At 37.1% G+C, this 21,135-nt stretch overlaps 1 protein-coding gene across 3 annotated transcripts; it reads right to left on the bottom strand.

Annotated features, from left to right (window-relative positions):
* Window positions 1-20,882, bottom strand: CASP8AP2 (caspase 8 associated protein 2). 3 transcript variants are annotated; one of them, XM_048937783.1, is made up of 10 exons: window positions 20,734-20,882; window positions 19,876-19,951; window positions 18,537-18,617; window positions 17,453-17,553; window positions 16,252-16,326; window positions 14,937-15,052; window positions 10,633-13,166; window positions 5,244-8,193; window positions 3,232-3,331; window positions 1-2,659 (listed from the first exon to the last, which is right to left on the bottom strand). In XM_048937783.1, the coding sequence occupies exons 2-10, from the start codon at window positions 19,922-19,924 to the stop codon at window positions 2,603-2,605; spliced, it is 6,063 nt and encodes a 2,020-aa protein (XP_048793740.1). In that variant the 5' UTR covers window positions 19,925-19,951; window positions 20,734-20,882; the 3' UTR covers window positions 1-2,602. The 3 variants fall into 3 exon arrangements, 2 of the variants coding, with proteins under 2 accessions (XP_048793740.1, XP_048793741.1); XM_048937784.1 differs by lacking the exon at window positions 20,734-20,882 and adding an exon at window positions 20,396-20,563; XR_007375462.1 differs by lacking the exon at window positions 1-2,659 and adding an exon at window positions 4,915-5,011 and having other exon boundaries at window positions 3,230-3,331.
* Between the last annotated feature and the right edge of the window lie 253 nt (window positions 20,883-21,135).

Genomic DNA, 21,135 nt, shown 5'->3' with positions numbered 1-21,135 from the left:
TGAATTTTACAGTTTTATTCTTTGCATTACTTTTACAGTAAGCAAACTAGTTTATACAAAATAAACCCAGGGCTTCATATAGTTAAAAAAATCATCTTTGGCTAAACAAAGCTCTATTTTTTACATATATTTATAGATATATATACACACACAGGATATTTTACATGACAATGTAGGAACCTGTACAAATACTTACAACAGACAGAACATTAAAAAAAGTTTCATAATTTACAAAAAAAGAAATCCAAGTCAGAATCAAAGGTCAACCCTCCCCCACCCCAACCTGTACAGGTAAGAAAGTAAATACACACAAACAAGGAATAAACAACTTCATAATAAAATACTGTCTGCTTTTTTGAGACAGAGAGAAAGCACTTATGTAGCGGGGCTGATTCCCCTCAGTGCCTTCAGTATTGTGCACATTTTGATCTATAAAGATATGGTTATAAAAATACTCGAGTCTGATTTTTCCACAAACATTAGCCAGCTTGCAGAGCAGCATTTTTCTGAGAACAAATTCAGTTAAATTTAAACTTCAATCAGTAAACAATTGTAAAAAATGTTTTTTTTTTTTAAGAACAAGCATGAACAGGTGCTCTGATCTCAGCTTAAATCACTAACCAGGTCTTGCCCATGCAGCTCAGAAGATGACATTCGCTCACCAAATGCAAATGTTTTAGAAGCAGGCACACGAGATGGAAGACTGCCAGAACTGACATTACAACCTACTCAAGTTATTCCTTCTAGGAGCTCCCAGAACACTGCCTAAAATCAGAACTATCCACTGCTCGGCAGCATGACAATCAGTTCCATAGGTCACATTTGCAATATTCCAGAGGTATCAGTGGCAACCCCACTGATGAATCATCTGATGGTTGAATAGAGTGAAAAGTCTGTCCTGCTAGTTTACTACGTCTCAGGAAGTGAGCCAAAAACCATTATCCTGAGATTCAAGAAGCGTTCATTGAATTCTATAAGAAAGCAATTTAATCCAAGTTCAGAGGCTGTGCGTGTCAGTGGGGCTCTTAAATGAAGTCGAGCTCATCTCAGCAGATGTTCCAACTAAATGAAGCCTACGGCAATTCTGATCTTCAATAGCAACGAGAACCTCAAACTCCAACGTATTTATAATACAAGCCTGACCTGTGCAACTCGCAGGAATGCTTCTTACAGGGAGGAAGGAAAGCTTTTTAGAAACTTGGGATAAAGCAGCAATGTATATATAGATACGTACAGAAATAGCTACACACTTCCAGTATGTACTAGTAATACCAGAGGCAGTTATCAGAATCCTTTCAGATGAAACGCCATGAATTTCTGATGTACTAAACAACTTGTAACGACACACACACTGCTGTCAAAACATACTAAACTGACAAGCTTTTGAGATCGCTTGGATTCAAAATAAAAAAGTTTTTCTCCTGGTTAATTAGTGTAAAGTAACATTTTGTAAAACTGCAAAGGTCTGTTTCTAAATTAATTTTAAAAAAAATGTTTGTTTTTTTTTTTGGAAACTGAATGGAGTGCTCATTCTGCAGAAGGCCTATTGACCTACATTAGCTTAATTTAAACTAACTTAAGAATCTTTCCAAGATGGGGTTTGGAGAAGATAAATTTCTTTATGTTTTTCTTGAAAGAAAAAGAAAATTCAGCTATACAAACTCAGCACGAACTCACTTTAAATGTCAGCAGATCTGCAAGATGTTTTAAACTACACAATCGTTCTTGTTAAACGAATACTTGTCACTATTTCACAATTCAGATGAAACAGAAAAAACAGTCACCAACTCAATGGCTGGCTCCACTGTGTCACAGCAGTTGGGACTCATTTTATTTGACTTAAAAAATTTAAAGGTTAGGGAGTCTAGTCGAGGCCAACTGTCTAGACCTCTCCCCATTATCAGTGGAGACAGATGGATATCCTCTAATAAATGAATTCATCTTTTTCAGTTGGACATCAAGTGGCTTAGAGAGCACGTTTAAAGTTGAAGACAAATCCTATACTCAGGGCCAAATTTCCTCTCCTTGAAACACGCCAATGAGCATCTGACAAAATAGTGAAAAACAACCTATTTCTTCCCATCAGAATTCAATTACTGATAAACAGCTTCTGGAATTATTGTAATCATTACGTTGGCTTGTCCTAAAAGAAAAAAGCCTAACTTCTTAAAGTACCAGTTTTCACATTTCAACATAACCAAGACAGAATGTTTATCTTTTCCAGCATTACCTAACTCGACTCCAAAGAACTCTTATGTTTTAAAATCACAGTTTGACATCACCGTACAGAGCACTTCTGCCAAGACAAGCAGAAGTACTTGACTGCATTCTTCTCCTTACTTATAGAATGCATATAACCAACATGAGATGTCACTCCCTTGAAATGATACTACACCATTTGTACACACACATTCCTTCCCAGCCAGACTCCTCTGTATTATTCTGTTGCTCTGGCAAAACATTTCAGAGCACAGCAGATTTATCAGACTTAGTATGCTGACTTGGATACCTCCTCCTATGTATAACACACAAACACAGTGATGGCAGTCCATCACTGCTGGTACAGTTAAATCCTGCGGCCACAAAGCAGCATGGTGGTAAGTTACTTGCACTTGGATTTCTTGAATAGCTTCATAAGCTGTTTGAATCTTTCTGAAACCTAGAGGAAAAAAAAAAGGCATGTTATGGAATTTCATACAGACTGATCTGCCCCCAAAGTTCTCTTTGTTTGTTTAAAAAATAAGACTATTTTGTGCTTTTTTGCTTCCATTAGATTTTAAAGGGAGAATTTTAAGAAAACCACTGTGTTAATTGGATTTGTACTCCAAGGAACTCTTCCTACAGCTTTGATTATGAAACTGCCTCCAGGTTCACCAAAGAAGAGCTACAACCCACTATTTGTTGAACACTGGCTTCATTCCCACGAGAAGGGAAAGAACAAAGACTTCAAATCAGTTATGACTGAAATTTGCTCTGAATGCAGCAGTTTTAAGGTAGCAATCAAAAAGGTGCTGATGAAATCCAGGACCATAATAATCTTTTAACATATACTTTTAAAAAGCAACAACTGGGAGGATCTAGGATTCTTTTTTCAAGAAGTCCCCAATAATAGACATGAGTTAAAAAAATCACTCTCTTAATTAGCAGAAGATCTCTCTAGGTCTTAGTTCAATGGCAATCATAGAAGTACTGATGTAGTTATTCTCAATTATCAGAATGGTTATTACCTACCTGATTTGGGCTTTTGTTCAGCCTAGTGGCTAAAGAAACAAAGGTTTTACTTGAAGGTCCTTTTCTCTGACATTCCAGTAAAATCTCTCGGTCGTCATTTCTATAGCAAAAATGGAATTTTGAAGTTTTAAGGTAGATTTGTGCATATGCCCATATAAAAATATAATTGTATGTATTTCTGTATATACAAGTACTTCCAAACTACAAAACATGAATTCAAATAGGAGCAAGGAACTGTTAAGAGGACTCTCCCCTTTTCTAAGGCATAATATCAGAATCAGTACAAACAATCAATAGCAAGACTGTATTATCCTGTTAGGAACAGCAGGATGATTATAAGAGTTACAAACCAAAACCAAACCAAACCAAAATCATTATAAAAATTTTCATGCTTCTAAAGCAGAAACTTAAACTTCAATTGAAAGCATCTCTTAAGTTCCAAACGGATCAGTATCTTGAGGCAGATTTTCCTCAGTTCACATGTCTAGGCAGCAACTTTTACCAAAGGCCCACTGAAGTTCAGAGATTAGAGATGTATCTCACTTCCATAAGTAGCTTAATGTAACAAACACACCAGAGCCTACCTACAGTTCAAATGAGGAAAAAAAAGGACCTGGAGACTACTAATAAACATGTCACTGATTTGCTGTTTCTTCTGTTAATTTGATTAGATATTTGTAAAATGTATACAGACGCTTCCACTACATCACGGTCACAATGAATCTTTGATTACAATAATTCAATAAGCTACATTTAATTTCTTTCATTCCACAGAATGAAAACCCAATATAATAATTCTTTATCTAAATATTTCTTTTTCTTTATTTAATTTTTTTATTTTTTTTTATTTTTTATTTTTTTTTTTTTTTAGGCATTGTTTGATGGACAAAGACTGAGACAGAAAAACCCTGTTCGTATCCGTAAGGAAAACTTTTCACAATATTATCCTATTTCATTGTTTTGCATGTAAAAAAAAAAAAAAAAAAAAGTCCTAATAGTCATAGTCTTTTTCTTTTTCCCAGAAGGAATTTTTTTTTTTTTAAATCCTACATAAAAACTTCTTTTGTATCCAAACTTTAGTTTAGAAAACTATGTATATGAATGTTTTAAGAGCCTCCACACAAAGCACAGATTTTATGAAGCTGCAGCAAGAACATAAAAATCTGCTAAACATAGCTTCTCAAAGATTTATTTTATGTTCCCACACAATAACATTGCACATATCTCCACCTTACACAGCCACCTCATTTGTCACGCACATGCCATTAACTGGGTGGTAACTAGCACACACAGCATGCGTTTCCAAACAGTACGTGGGCTGAACAATTGACTGGTACATTTCTGCAGATGGAGGAGTACAGACTCCCAAGCAGAACAGTTTGCTCTCATGCCTTTGGTAGGGGAGAAATCCTTCTCCTTTCTCCTGTTACCAATGCTTCCAGGCCTTGTAGGAACATCAAAGACTTCCATTCTTGCAGAGGTTGGGTGCAATTTTTGGATCAGCAAGGAAATGGGCAGGGGAACCAAAAATTGCAGTGAATAAAGTAGGCCTTGCTACATCTACATATAAGCTTTAAATACAAAAGCAAAAAAATACCATGGCCACAAAAATATAGGTAAGTTAAAGAATTAGTTACAATATATGGAAGCATTACTCTTTATGGCAAATCTGATTTAACCTACCCAAAAAAATAATGAAAAGCTGTTCTCTTCCAAAGGCTGCTAACAGAATTACTGGAAATAAGCTCATTTCTGAAATTTGCTTTCTGCTGGACAATTCCTAAGAAAAAGAATAAAATAGACTTTTGTACCTTTCAGTGGTACTGTAAGGGACAAAATCATATTCACAAAGCCATTTGGCACAGACAGAAGGAAGCTCCTAAACTGCTATGAAGTATGCACGTAGTACTATGTTATACCACCTAAAAATCCTTTTCCCCACTTTCCAGTGTATCACCTAGATTGAAATACAAAACAAGTAAAAGGGAACAGATGAAATCAGAAATTATTACCTCGTCCAGGAAACTACTACTTCTCCTTTCTTTTTAATGATGTTTTTGGCATACAGACCAGGTGATGATGCCCCCGAGGACAAAGGAGAAGAGTCTTTGTTTTGTTGCAACTCATTATTCTTGCTGTGACATTGTTTCTGTCCTGAATTTATCCCTTCAGATTTTACATCACTTCCATTGCTGCCTTCATCTGCTGATTCAGTTTCTTTTCGTTGCCTTTTTAAGTTGGAATTCTCTTCGACAGTCTCCTTTTTCCGTTTTTTACTAGTTTTGTCATCTATGCTTATTTGACAACCTCCATCAGCATCCAAAGCAGATTTTTCTTCAAGATTACATTCACCTGCTATGATCTCATTGGAAAGGTCTTCTGTTAAGTCTATGAATGCATCGGAGCACTCTTCCAATTCTTTTTTATTCACGATTTCTGAGTTTTCTGTAGAAACTTGCTGACTCTTCTTATTTGCAGCAGATTCCACTGCAAAATACGAAGTTTTTTTAACACTTTCATTTGTTAAGTCTGACACTACACTGCAACCAACAGAAAAAGAAGCTTGGGATCCAGCACTTGTTCCATCTGCGTTTTCAGATACTTCTAATTTGTGTGTCTGAGGTTGCTCAGAGCCTTCACTTGGGCTTTCAGTGTCACAGCTATCTACATTTGAAGGCTTTCTATGAGGTCCAAGCAAGGGGGTAGTTTCTTCCTTTCCAGCACTACTTTGAGACTCCTGCAGAGGATGAGGTAAGGCAGGATTCTGCTCTTTTCTAATGCTGACATAAGGTAACTGATCAGTCTTAAGCAGATCGGGTTTGACAGCTTCCTGCAAAGTAGCTGCTATAGTGCTCTGCCTGCACCTTCCTTTTTCACCATTTCTCATTTCTTCTTTTTCATTCTTGGTTGAAGATGCCCATGTCTCCTTCACTAAAGCAATCTGATCAGATGCTGGGGTGATAGTTGGCACTGCACGCCTGATCTTTACAATGAAATGATCATTGGATTTCTCCATGATTACTGCTTGCATTGGCAGGCTGGAGCGACACTGAAAACCAGGAATAACAGGACGACTCATCCACGATGAAGAACAACTTGATCTACTGCTAGAATTATCAGATTCTAAAGCCAAATGAATGTCTTGTTCAGTGGCATCTTCCCCTTCAAGAAGAGCATCCTCACTGTAATGCGCACTAAGGACACACTCAGGAGTTGAGCCAGAATTATTCTCAGATTTTAAGAAGCTGAGGTGAGCATCTGACTTCAAAGGTGATGGAATAGTTAAGGAAACAGCCAAATCTTCAAGAAGGATAGAAGAAACAAATGATTTGCTCTTTTGTAAACTGCATTCATCTTCTCTGCATGAAGTTGCACTTGTAGGAACTTCAAACATACAACTTTCATCTAGTACATCCGGATCAACAGACATTTGAAGCCTAGAAGTTAAAGGTGGAGCTCGTATAGGTGAAACAACAGCCCAGCTAATATCCTCTACGGATCGAGATTCTACATGAACTTCCTTTGGAGCAATTCTTTGCACTAATTCAGAAGTATTAGTTTTGCATTTATGATTATCTGAAAACTGTTTTTCTGGTGTCCTGAACTCCCAATCATGTCTGTCGATGTTGCCACCACTTTTTTCCAAGAGATCAGAACCTTGCAACAAACTTTTGAAAATTTCACCCATTTGAGCATCACTTACAAGATTAAATGTAAGAGTGGATGCTTGTTGTTCTGTGAGGAGGTCATAACTAAGATCAGACTTGTGAGCATCTCTGAATTGCTGGAATCCTTCTTTATCATGTTTTATGCCTTTCAATGGAGTGATAGTGCATTGTAAATTATTCTCCTTAGTAGGTTGCACTTTGGTTTGAGAATTCCTTGTGTTATCAATGGAGTTAAGACATTTCGTGAAAGCAGCTTTTGGTGCATCTGTTTTATTTTTCTCATGATGACACTTAGGTTTCTGATAATCCACAGACTGCTTAGAAAGGATAAAATCTTGAGGTTTTTGAGATCTGTCTTTCAGAGACTTTTTCCTAGATCTCTGCACATCATTTTTATGACTGATTTTCCGGTTCTGTTTTCCTGTTCTTTCAAGCTTCCCTTCCTCACTCTCATTTCCCAACTTTATCACATCACATTGTTTTACTATAATTCTCTTCACCTTCTCAAATAAGTAGTCAAGCTGTTCATCTACAAATTTCCATAACCGTTTTTTCATATCTGATACTTGTTGTTCAAAAAGATGGTCTACTATTGCATTCTTTTTAACTTGCTTGAGTTTGGACTCTATAATATCACATACATTCAATTTTAATGTCTCACCTGATGTAGACATTTTGGAAAAGTTCAAGTGCTTTATTAAAGATGTAAAATTTATGATAGCAGATTCAATAATTCTGTGAAAATGCTGAACTGGGAAGCGTACCTTGAATTTCATATAATTTTTCCTCATCTGCTTTCGTATAGCTCTTAGCATTTGCATGATTTCTTGCACATTTGAAGGTTCAACTATAACTTGAACTATTTTTTCAAGACAAGTAATGCTCACAGTTTTGTTTTTCTTCACTTCCTCTGAAGACCTGAAAGTCTGCTTTTTATGTCTCTCTCTGTTCTGCATACTTCCTTTCAAAGAAACAAATTTTCCATTATCCTCATTGCAATGTACAGTTTTGTTCTTTTGATTTTGTGGACTGCTGGTCAAATTCCGTGTTTCAGAAGAAGTTTTTGGTCTCATCTTTTTTGGATTTTCAGAATGTCCTTCTGATTTAGATTTTTCCTCATCTTCATCACTACTTATGATTTCTCCTTCTTCTATTTCATCTGAAGAGATACTCAGCCGGGACTCGATCTCTAAGCGTGCATCAGACAGGCTAATAGGCTTTTGATTCTCTTTATTTACCTCCTTTGACAAATTCTTTGAGGGACAGATGACAACTGTACCTTCAGGAATTAAATCTATAAAAAGAAAACAGTTTGATAATAATTATAAAGAATATAATTATAAACAGATTTTTTTAGAAAAACAAGGAGAATTCTATTCTTCAAGGTGACTGTTCAGGATCATTTCAAACTGCTGATGACAATTCAGGAAATTTGAGCTATGGAAAGTCTGGGCAATTCTCATTCAGCAGAATGGGATTTTTCTGATCTTCAAAGGGCCAATAAGGACTCAGTGTTTCACCAAAGATGCATGATCTTTCCTACAAACATATCCATTGAAAAGAGAAAAATCTCCAAGTTTCCATTAGCTTTGAACTTTTCCACTTACTTTAGCAACTTTTCTGAACACTGCACAAGCTGAATTTTAACTCTGGTATCATTACAGATTGAGATTTACATTTAAAATTTGATTTCCTTTTAATAACGTTATTACGAAAACAAAAGGAGCAATATAAATGCCCCGCTAATGTCTGCATCCACCTAACTTTTCCTCTACAGACAAGGAGCTACTTCAACTCTTCAATTCCATCAATACACTAAGTTACTGAACAAAGAGAGGCCCATTATACTAGCCACTATATACGTGGTAAACTCCTATTTCAATTGTTGATGCATTTAAGATTACCAGGACCATAAAGAAACACAATGGGATAAAAAGGTTTTTCTATTTTTCTTTTTTTAAAGGGATGTTGAGAAAAACCTCAATTTCAGGTTCCTGAATGATAAAAAATAGGGAGTATATGAAAGGAAAGGCTTTTTCACAAGTGCATTAAATGTTTTATATTTTTTATAGATTCAATAATTTAATAATTACTTAAAATTCAAAACAAACACTATTTAGTTAAGGAAAATAAGTAATTACAATTAGCTACAAAGCAAGCTAATTTCCTGTATATATAAAAATCCACTCAAATGCGTTTGTATTGATTAATGAGATTCGCAGTTAATTACAGGCTTGCTGGACACTAGTTAATAAAACTCTTACGTTCAATCTCACATAGATCAGACTGCTTAGTGACCTCTAACAAACTCTTCATCTGGTATATGACTGTACCTGAATTCCATCTCATTATAAAATAAACTTCAAATCAATGTTTTCAAGCAGTGTTTGAAAATGTTTACGCAGACTCTACTGGAAAACAATATTTCTTTACTACCTCCATTTCAGTTTTACAAGGATCAATGTATTCTCAAACTAACCAAGTTGTAGGTATTTTGACAAACTAGAAGTACAAAACAAAAGCAGTCAAAATACACTATTAATGTACGTCCTGCAGAATAGCAGAGACGGGAGTATTGAATTTCAAGGCTGAGAAAAGCCACAATCTCCCATCAATTTAACACATGTAAATCATTAGACAGGTGTGTCACTAGTTAGATCACAAAGACAACGAGGCATTTAACTGCAGAGGTGAAAGTCATTGCTTTGTAATACAGATGTAAGCTCTGGACAGGAATGATTCTTATAGTTAAACCAGAGAAAAACACTTATTTCATGTTAATCTGCTCTGCCCCCTGTACCTCCTGGCAGTTCAAAGAATATAAACCACTGTAGGAATAAAACAGATCACTAAAGGAATCCATATGTGAAAGAGTAGTTTTCTCAAATACAGGAGACAAAATCTGAGAGTAAACCACGTTAAGATATGCAAAACAAACTCCAAGCCAAACAAACACTATGACTTAAAACACACAAAACAGAACTTCACTGCTACTCTCCCATTCCTCTTCTACAAAGTCAAAACTTCCAAGAAAAACTATTAGCTGCAGGAGGACATTACAAGAAGTTTTAAAAATTAGCCAAAAAAAATATTTAAACTTTGGATTGCCTATTTTCTCTTTGAGCGCTGTCACTGTATTTTATCTTCCTGATATCGTGTTTAGGAATCAGCTCACTATTATTGGTATGTTCTTGTGTTCTATGATGCGTTCTATTTTTTTTCCATTAACTGACTCACAATGGTAAAACACACCTAAAAATTCACAGTGAAATTTATCCAAGACACTTTTCTTGGCTGACACTCCTAAAAACAGAGAGTCTTAGGTACCCTCCTCAGTGTTCAGAGAAGAAATAAATGCATGAAAAAAATAGGATCCTAACTTACTCCTGCCTCTAAAATTCCAGAAAGATCTAATATACACAGTCAGAAGTAACAATAGGTAAGAGACATACATATATACACACACATTTTAGACATTTGCATATTAACTCTTATTTCTATTATTTAAAGTAGTGACTAACTCCAATTTTGCTTGCACCGTAGTTCAGTCAGTACAATCTTGACATTAGCAATGAACAGTTCTGAGATAAACAAGAAGACTGTTGTGATTTACATAGCTAAAGAAGAAACAATCTGTATTTTTGAGAAAGCAGTTAAAAGAAAGTAATTTCTGCTTTCCATGAACGCATCTTCTAAGTCTCTATTTCTAAAACAAATTAGAACTTATGAATACCTTTGTTATAACTCTTCACGAGACCTTTGCAGGGACTTTCCATCTTAAGTGCTTTTGCCAAAGGGCGTATTGGACTGTTCAGTGGGCTGATAGCCTTTGGAATATGCCTCAAGTGATTGAGATCAATGCTCAGTATTGAACTGTCATCATCAACAGGTATTGGGTTAGGTTCTCTCTCTTTAGTTCCAGGATACATTTCACTGCTTATAGATGAAGATGCAGTTGTACCAATATCAGTTAAGTCCGGCTCCATATCACATGCATTCTGGTCAACCAATGGTACATCTATATTGTTTAATACAGTTTTGTCAGGTGACTGAGACGCATTCATACTAATTCCACAGACTTCTTTTTCCTCAACAGGATGCTCAAGATTTTCTACAGTCAAATGATCACTGTCTTTCACTACATCCACTGAAGATTCTTGTTTTGTTTCCTTAGTATCACCTGCAGCAACATATGATTCCAAGTCACCAGAACTTTTGGCTTCCAGGTTACATAAGACAAGGTTTTGAGAGTCCTGGTGGTCTGAAGAGTTTTTTGTGTCAGCAGTTAGCCATATTTCATTTTCCTCTTCCTTCTCCACTGCTGACTCAGGAAGTGTGCCCATACTTTCACTGTGCATTTTAGATTGTCCCATTTCTGCTGCTAGCACGTTATCATTGTGCATCACATGTACTGTCATAGGCAAGTTTTCATATTGTGCCATGCTTCCTGCCACCTCCTGAGAGGAAGCTTCAGGGTGATTCAGATCTGTTACAGACACTGCTGAGGCTTCTAATTCAATTGGATCACAAGCCTCTGCTGCTGCAGATGATGACAAAGTTTCAGTTGGCATCTCATCAGGAATCAGTACCTTTGCTGTTCCCAGCAAGGCTTGGGATGGTATGTACCCCACTACTGGCTCTTGTAAGGTTTTTGAGTTCACTTCACAGGTTGTCACTGCTGACAGTGCTTCAGACTGAGCTGGATCTGCTGCTGCTACTTTCAAGGCTTCACTTTCAGAATTGACAGAAACAGGAAGCGTTGGTTCCACACTGATTTTAGTTGCAACATCTGGAACTTGTAGCGTTAAATTCATTTGCACTGCAGCACCACAGTTAACAGGGTGGGCAGAATCTACCACATCTGCATGCAGAGTAAACTCTGTAGTTCCCTCATCCATAGCCATTTGGGAAGGTGCTTTAAGTCCATCAGCTGGCAAAAGACACTGCTTTTTTGCAGGAGAAAGAGTTAAATTCAGCTTTTCCATAAAGCTGAGTTTCAAGTCTTTGCTTTTCATCGCAGAGTGATTTTTAGTTTGGGGAAATTTATGGTCTTTTAAACTATCTGTAACTCTGGCTGTTTCTTCTGACTTACAGGACTTGTTTCTCTCACTTTTTATATCTGTATCTCTCTTAGATTTTTTTGAAGGTTGGTGAGAAACCTCTTTTGTAGCTTTTCTTTCACTTCTAGAATGTCTATTTTCATCTTGATTTTCTCTTTCCCTTTTCCTTTTTTCTTCAGTTCTGTGCTTCTCTGATTTGGAATGTGCTGTTTCCCACTCATACCTACTACTGTTTTCCTTAAAGCGTGCATATTTATGCTCTCTGCTGCTAGAATTAGAAGGTGAAGACCTTCCTTCTCGAGAACTATGATCATTTGCTCCTCTGTCTCTCTTGCAGTTGATGTCTCTTCCTGTTCTGGACTCTTCCACATGGCATTTACGTGACTCATGAAGAGTTTTTGAATGTTCATTCTTTGAATACGGACTATTCCCTCTACCAGACCTCCTTGATTGCTCCTGTAGTTTATCATTTGGTTTAATTTTTTGGCTAGGGTTCTTTTCACCTTTATCATGCATTTTAATGTCTTTCTTCACTACGTTCAGTGATCTCTCACCTGCATACAATTCTCCTCTTGCTTGACATCTGTCTTTATCAGTAGTTTGTTTATCCCAGGAAGAAACACTCTTTTCTACTTTTCTTTCTGTGGATGGGCTGCATTTGACTTTTATGCTCTGATTTTTTTGCTGCAACTCATTTTTACTAGTCTTTTCTGAGTGGGCTTTCAGCTTCTGATGAGGATCTGAATTCCCTTCTTCACTACTGGTATTACTACAAATACCACTGTTACCAGTACTTTGATGTACTTCTCTTCTGTATTTGTTGACATTTCCCCTACTGTGCTGTTCATCACTTTTTGTTTCTTTTTTTTCCTTTTTGTTATCCTTGTTGGAACTATGGTCATGGTTTGATGGACATATATGATTACTGTCACCACAGAGCTCTTCAGGAGGGTAGCGCAGTATATATGGAGTGTTTCTTTTATCAGAGCTAGACTTCACGTTCTCCACACTGTGAGATGAATAACTGTGGTACATATCCTTTGAAGAGTCATTTTTCATTCTATGATCCATCTTTGTACTGTCACCTAAGTCAGAAGATCTGAATTTGTAATCTTTTGTCTTACACATCTCAGAGCACCTTCCGTTAGTTGATCCAGGAAGATTTGCCCTGGTGAAGCCACTTCGATGACTGGGAAATTCTGATAGCCTATGTATACAGAGAAAACAAATCCTCATGTTAGTTTTGAAATTTATTTAAAAATAACTGAAGTCAAACTATAATGAATCCACCTCTTTCTACAAACTTGTCAACCTTTCTTCCAGCTTCAAGTTGAAGAAAACATATGAAGTTATTAGACTTCTGCTTTATCCCTAGCACACAGTAAAATAATATATTTTGTATACATATTTTCCAAACTAAATTAACGTAAAGAAAAAGCAAGATCTGTGGAAAAATACCATATTTGTTCTGAAATAATGCTTCAGTAATTTAAAGTAGTATTTCATTGTCCAGCAAGAAAGCCTTCTGTTAGGACATTTTTTGTTCTTTTAAATCCACATACGCACTGTTCACAATATTCATGATAAAAAAAAATGCAATTCAACAGTTTACTGCTGCATAAAATGACAGCCAAAATAATAGTGACTTGTGCTTACTCCACTCAATAAGCAAACAAGTTTCTGAAGTTGGAACTTCATGCAAGCTGTAGAAAACTAATAAATGACAATAATTGAGCCTCATCAAGGCCAGGTATTACTGCTCCAAGGTCATCATAATAAAAAGAAAAGAAATTAAGAAGTGAAATAGAAAAAGGCACATGCAGTCTGTATATATAATCTGAACTCCTACTCATTACTCAAAGTACTCATAAAAGCTACCTCACCATCAAAAAAAAACAAACAAACAAACAAAAAAAAAAAAACGACATTTCTGTTATATTCAACAAAGCACACCATCACAATTATATAATTAAAGACGACGTCAACTTTCTTTAATACCCTCCACTATCTCATAAGAACAATTGTGTCTAATCTGTGTGGAAATAAAGAGAAGCCATAACAAAAAATGATAGCAGCAACTTCCAAATACCATGGCCTCTGTTTTTAGTTAAGGATCACAGAACCACAGTGATGAAGTAGTTACTATACACAGGCATTCTGTTTTGGCCTGAAATTATATCTTGATTCCAGTGCCCAATTGTAAGCAATCAGTTCTTCAGTTTCAAAACAAAACAGAATTGGTTTTGCTTTTTGAAACTACACACTGCTCTTGGAACAAAACAGTAAATTTAAATATGTAACAACCAGTACTCTGCAATATGACTATATTACAAGAATATGCAATTGTGTGATGAGAACTGAGCTTCAGAGAGAATTGCAGTTGTAATCCAAAACCCATTCCTACATTTCTGTTTAATTTTATATTATACTAACAAGATTTTGCCATTACATCTGGATTCACATGTGGCGAATGTCAGTATCCAAGCATCTTTCTTGTGTTAAGACTAGCAGAAATTACCAAAAACCTTCTAACTACTATCTTTCACCACTGGAGAGAATATTTTCACATATATTCTCCTTATTTGTCCATTTACTACTTGAAAAATTTCATGGAATTCATCTGCCTGTGACTGTAAAAATACAGTAGTTTCAAAGCTGAAAAATACAAAATACCTGCAATGAAACATGCTAGGCGGTTAGAAAACGCAACTGGAATGGGTGACTAAACAAAACAAAACAGGAAAAGTGGTCACCCTTTGTATTTTGTTCTCTGTTTTACAAATCAAAGAGTTCATCCAGCAAAAAAAAAAAAAAAAAAAAAAAAAACCAACAAAAAACCAACCAAACAAACAAAAAAAACCCCACACACTACCGAATTATTTACTTTGTAATTACTTCACTTGAAATACATAAAAGGTTTATAACAAGTACATGATCAGACAACAAACACACTTAAAGTTCCACTGTCTAGCTGTACCTTTGATGGAGATTACTGATTTCTTCATCCTTACGGTTAATTTCCACTCTTGCTGTTTTGATAAGTGCTGAAATATTTTTTTTAAGAGCTTGGTTTTCATTCTGTAGAATGATATTCTATTTTTAAATAGCAAAAGGAGTAGGGAAAAAGGAGAACATGAGAGTTAGCCTGGGAAACCAAACATGTAACAAAGCATACCACAAGACAACTGTTAAAAAAAAAAAGTCCTGTGTTATGTGTAAATTGATGGTAGAACACATGAAAAAATGTTTTGGACAAGTCAGAATTGCTGAGACCCACATAAGAGCGTTATTATTATTATTAACTGTTAAGAAACTGAAACAACAAAATATCACTCACATTTCTGCCTATGTGCTTGGTAATTACTTGTAGTGTTGTAAGCACACAAATTATTAAAATTGAAATGTGCAAAAAAAAACAAAACAAAAAAAAACCCCAAAAACAAAAACCAAAAAACCAAACAAGCAAATAAGAAACATAAAGCTAGAAGACTACAATCCTCTTTTTTGCTTCATTCTTTCACTCTACTCGTTGCTTTCACAGTCACATTCGAATGTGGCATTAAGCTCTTTCAGATAAAGACAGAATATATCTAATACAATTTTGAGCACCCTAACATTCTAGTATTTTTAGATGGAGCGTTCTAGAATCCTATTTGACAATTCTGGAGACAGCTTCTTTTAATAACTGCTCTCAGCAAGGCCCGCTCAGAAGAGCAGACAAACTTTGTAGAAAACAATTCAAAAGTATCACAGCAGGAATTGTTTACCATTTAAAGCTTAAAATCTTTTCAACTTATCTGTAACACACAGTAGAGCAAGATGCAGAATTGCCTAAGATAATCTAATTATATGGGATGGCACAGCGCACATGCTAGCTCAATGTGAAGAGTAGTTCAGCCTTATCAAAATGGCATTTGCTTGATACAGCTATCTTCTTCCAGTTCTGACAGCTTGGGTACTTTGCAACCTCCCTACTGCATTACAGGTAGATTTCAATAAACCAAAGAATTTTCTATAAGTATTTGTTGGACATGCTTATTTTTTAATCAGAGATAGAAGACAGCATTTCTAAGAATTCAAGTGTTACAATACACATCACCGTAAAACAAGCGAAATTACCTGTTGATTTGGTCCTAATCGCTGTCTTAGAGTTTACAGATGTGCACTACAGATCACCAATTTAATTGTTATTATATAAAAGTTATGGAAAGAATACAAAATTAACTCTCTCAAGGCAACGTTCAGCTTGCTTTACGTAAATCTTGACAATGCTGCCCTTGGATCTACTGTACCTGTGCCTGTATTTCCTTCAATTTCTTCATTAGCTCTTTAATTTGCTGTTGACATTTTCCATACTCTGCCTGCAACTGTCAAAGAGAAGAATTCACAGTACAGAAGTGAACATAGTTACAAAAAAAGTTACTCTTCTAGATTATTAGTTTAACACCACAATTTATATATCAAAGCTCTGTTTTTCTAAAACTACAACTCTAATGCCACTATTAAAACAAAAAAGCTTCAGTACACTCCAAAGGCATAAAATTCACAGACAAAATTCACAGACATTCATGTAAGAGGAAATCTGTGTATGCTTGCCCAATTGTCACATGCCAGACTGTAATAGGAAGCCATACAATTGTGAAAGTAAAGACAAAACTGTGTAAAGCAAGCAGTTCTCAAAAGCCTTACAGACAGAAACTTTATCAGATTTTACACAATACAAAATAGTAAAGTTGTAATCATGATAGAAAATTATCTAAAAATCAAACTTAGACTGAAAGAAACAGACTGCAAAAAAACCTGCTCTTGTTGAGATCACAAAATTAAATACACATGTAGTATGAGATTTTCTTTAAAATTGGACGCCTACTTCCTTATTTGTTGTTTTTGACAATGAATTGGTTTCAAACTTATGACATTTTCATCATTTAGTGGACTACTGGGCGCTTTGTTCCTGCTTCTTCTCCAGTGTATTTTACCTGTGGATGTCTTTACTCTGAATCTTAAGTTTATATTTAGACTGCATATATACTTACATGCATATATACTTATAAACATGCATATATGATGTTACATGAGTATGTCTTCTGATTTGCTACAAGCAGTTACCTACTGCATAGTTGTTCTTAGACTCAAGGACACATGAGATCAATTCACACCCTATCTACATTAGCTAGGTAAAACTTCTTACAGGAAATGTCAAGACCATCCTTGCACAGAGAGTTGAACAGGTACTTAACTAGAAACAAATATTTCCTCTACTGATACAATTGCGTGCAAAAAGATGCTAAGTGAGAACAGCCTGTGCCATAGAGAGTGAAAGATTTACTGATTCTGATAAACCTGTTGACTAACAGCTTATAAACAAACACAACTTTTCATTCCTTTATTTAAAAGCAGTTTTCCTATCTTCCCAATAATGTAAGCACACTAGCAAACATTTAGTGCAAGATTAAAAAAAAACAAATTATTTTTTGTTACATTAATTCACACCTCATTGTAAGATGCTTCCTTTGCAGTTCCTTCTTCAATTAATATCTCATCAAATAAGTTTAAACTGTTGCCAGCTGGTGTTGAATTTGGAGCAGAGTTGTCTGTAGAAAGAAAAACACATATCACAAAGAAAAAAACCAAGTTCTACGTAGACTGTGTTGTATCACAGCGAAGAAAATGACCTTATCTGAAGAAATCCCCACTTTGGGCTTTGACTTTTGTACTAGTTTTTATTGGAAATACATCATCCAATTTACATCAATATAAAAGAGAACAAAGAAATCTAAAGTTCAACTTAAAAACATTGTGTTAGAAAATTTATAGATTAAGAGAACTTCTAAGAATAAAATACAAAATGGAAAGAGAGAAAAAGATGTATGAATGTTTTACACCTGTAGGATGCAGTACAGTGCTTCCATAAACATTCAATGCACTCACAGATGTAAGGATAATAGAGAAACACTTGTTTAATGAAATGCAGTTTCTAGTATTTAAACTGCCTTATAAAAATCCAAAAAAAGGAAGATACTGAAATTTTGTTTCTTTCTTACCTTAAAAGAAGTTAAAAGAGGAGAATAACTTACATTAGCATGTGAAATTACTCTGAGCATTACAGATTAAAAGGACCTACAGAATGCAATGTATCACACAAAGTATGTTTTGCAGCTCTCACTGGTGATTTACTAATCAGTGACTGTTGGTTCTGGTCCTGAAGCTATTTTAGAAACACAAAAGAAAGGTGTGTTTTCCAAGACAAAATGTCTAGTAGCGAGGCACAGACAGAAGAGCTGAAGTTTCTCTACACCCTTTCATGAGTCTCTTAAAATAACCAGCACTGCATGAAAACTGTACTATAATCACTTAGGTAAAATACTGCAGAATTCTCAGCTGTATTTACACATGTGTATACATTGTACACATGTGTTCAATGTGTATGCCTTGAATTTATGTAAGTAGGTCACTGAAGCACATGTCAGCCCAGCTAAATGTAAATTTAAAGCTAAATGTTGTCTTGCTGGAAACCAGCCTAAAAAGTAACAGACTATAATACTTAAACCCAATTAACAAGATTCATTCAACCTACCAGGAGCTGTCAAGCCACTGTCCAAACCATCATAAATATCCACTGAGCTCTCATCACCTTCCTTAAAGGGGGATGCTTCAGCTAAAGTAAGAAGAAAAAAGAGCAACAAAGTAAACTTTTAAAAACTCCAACTTCTAACTTTCTACATACAGCCATGATCCTAGAACACTGCAGAATAGTAGTAGTAGTTTATATGGAGAAACAGTCTTTAGTCATCTGGGAGCAAATAAAGTTCTGTTATCAATTCCTAAATCTCACAATACCTGTCCAAGAAGCAAATTTTATGGCTTTAAGTACAATTTAACATTAACAACTGGCAATGCTGACTTAGTCTGAAATGGAAACACTTTTCTGGAATACACTGAATCCAGAAGTTATACAGATAAGACAAAGATAAAGATTTTGAATCACAAAACCACTACTGTTAAAAGAAATAATTCTCACCAAGTAACAGGAAGCATTTCAACAGTCTGCGTCATAATTCAGACTTTAATTTTGTCATCTATTCTCATTCTAACTGGTTCTGCAAAATTGTTTTGATCTAGATTTCTCCAGACTCTTCTCCTATCTTTTTCCAGTGCCTCTTTATTACTCTCATCTCCTACATGAGAATCTTTCCAGTACTGCAACAAATATTATTGCTTTTAAGAAATATAACAATATCCACCAATTTTCTGAGGCTGGAAATCTCACAAATGCATCAGATCAACAAACTGCTCAGCTGGACACAACACTGGAGCACCCTGACTGTTTGTACTAGATCTGAAGTCACAGCATGTGTCTGTAAGAACAAAAAACAGAGGACCAAACTCTTGACTTACCCAAATGCAGAGATGAGGAAGGTTAAATCACATGCTATAAATTAAAGGTGAGAGGCCTGTTGCAGACACTTTGGCAACATATTAGAAACCCAAAATACAAATGAATAAGTTACGGTGGCAAATGCAATGTTACTGATGTGATCACAGAATGGCCAGGGTTGGAATGGACTTCAAGGATCATAAATATCAACCCCCCTGCCACATGCAGAGCCACCAGTCTCCATATTTAATACCAGATGAGGCTGCTGGGGCCCCATCCAATCTGGCCTTGAACACCTCCAGGGATGTTGCATCTACTACCTCTCTGGGCAGCCTGTTCCAGCATCTCACCACTCAATGACACAATGTGGCTCACAATGAGACCGTTTCATGCTAAGTAACTACAGCTTACCAGCGTTTGTCCCAACTTACATTATTTCCATTTTGTTTTTATTAAGTACCTTTCAGACCTATGTATTTCTGTAATACTCCATGTGTTACTCCACTGCCAAACAGAACATGGCGCAAACTCATCTTACCAGCACAGCGGGTATCAAACAGTCCCAGTCCATCCTCATCTGCTGCCATGATACAAACTCCCTACGACTTCCCCATCTACGAACAAAAAGAGGAAAGATAATCAATTAACCAACAATTTAAGAACATCATTGCAAAACAGAAGCATACAGAAGAGCAACATTTACATCTGAGATATTTGGTCTTTAACAAAAGACAAAAAGAAACTGTCAAAACTCTTACATCAAGGTTAACAAGCTTAGAACGTGATCAGGAGTGAAAACAAGAAGTTACGCATCCCATAAAGAACCATTCTGACTTTCAGGGTAAGGCCTTCAGCAGTATCTTCGTTTTCATACGCTGAATAAACACCCTACAAAGAAACTTTGTCATGCGGACGTCCTGCTAACAGGTCTGACCGTATTCCTTCCTCAGCTAGTCATACCACTGCGTAACTAGAATTTCCCTCCTGCTGCCCAACACGCACAAACCAAACCGAGGTGCAGCTCCGTGCCTTCCAGCCGAGCCCCAAAACTCACTCACAGGGCACGGGTACCCCATGGCAGCAGCGCGGCGCGGCAGGGCAGGCCCCGGCCCTGCCGCCGGGAGCAGCCACAGCCCTTCGGCCTCGCCTAGCCCTACCGCCGCCTCTCGCCCGTCAGGCCGAGCCCCGTCACGGGGCGCACACAGCGCTCAGGGCAGGGAGGGCCTCCAGGAGCAGCACACCTCGGGCGGGCTGTGCTAAGGAGCAGCGGAGCAGCGGAGCAGCTCCAGCTGGCCGAAATCAAGCCGAACGTGAAAGAAGAGAGCGGTACCCCGCGGCACTGAGAGGAGAGAGTAAATGGGAAAGGAAAAGAGAGAAAAAAAAAGCCCGCACCCACCAGTGAGCCACAACCCGCGACGCCCCACAGGCCGCCGCCGCCGCTGGTCCTACAGGCCGGGCGCCGAGGGGGCGGAGCTTCCAGAGGCGGCAGCCAATGGCAGCGGACGCAGCGCACGTCCGCAGCCGAGACGTCCACAAACCCGATCCCCAACTCTGAGCAGTTGGCGCCAAAGTGAGGAGCGCGAGGCGGCCGCGCCCCGCCCCCTGCGCCGAAGCCCCGCCCACCCACCCAGCTGCGCGCCCCGGTCTGGCCCCGCCCCCGCTTCTGGTGACGCCGGGCTCTGGGTGAGGTGCTGCGTTGCTGAGCTGCTTCCATTCGGAACTCGTCCGCTTCTGTCAGCCAGCGCTGAGGCTCGCGGTGGTTCCGTGGGCTGCGTTGCCCCACATCTGAAAGGCCTGA

The sequence above is a fragment of the Lagopus muta genome, chromosome 2 (genome assembly GCF_023343835.1).
Source record: "Lagopus muta isolate bLagMut1 chromosome 2, bLagMut1 primary, whole genome shotgun sequence".
Lineage (NCBI taxonomy): Eukaryota > Metazoa > Chordata > Aves > Galliformes > Phasianidae > Lagopus > Lagopus muta.
This window is presented reverse-complemented; position numbering and strand designations above follow the sequence as displayed.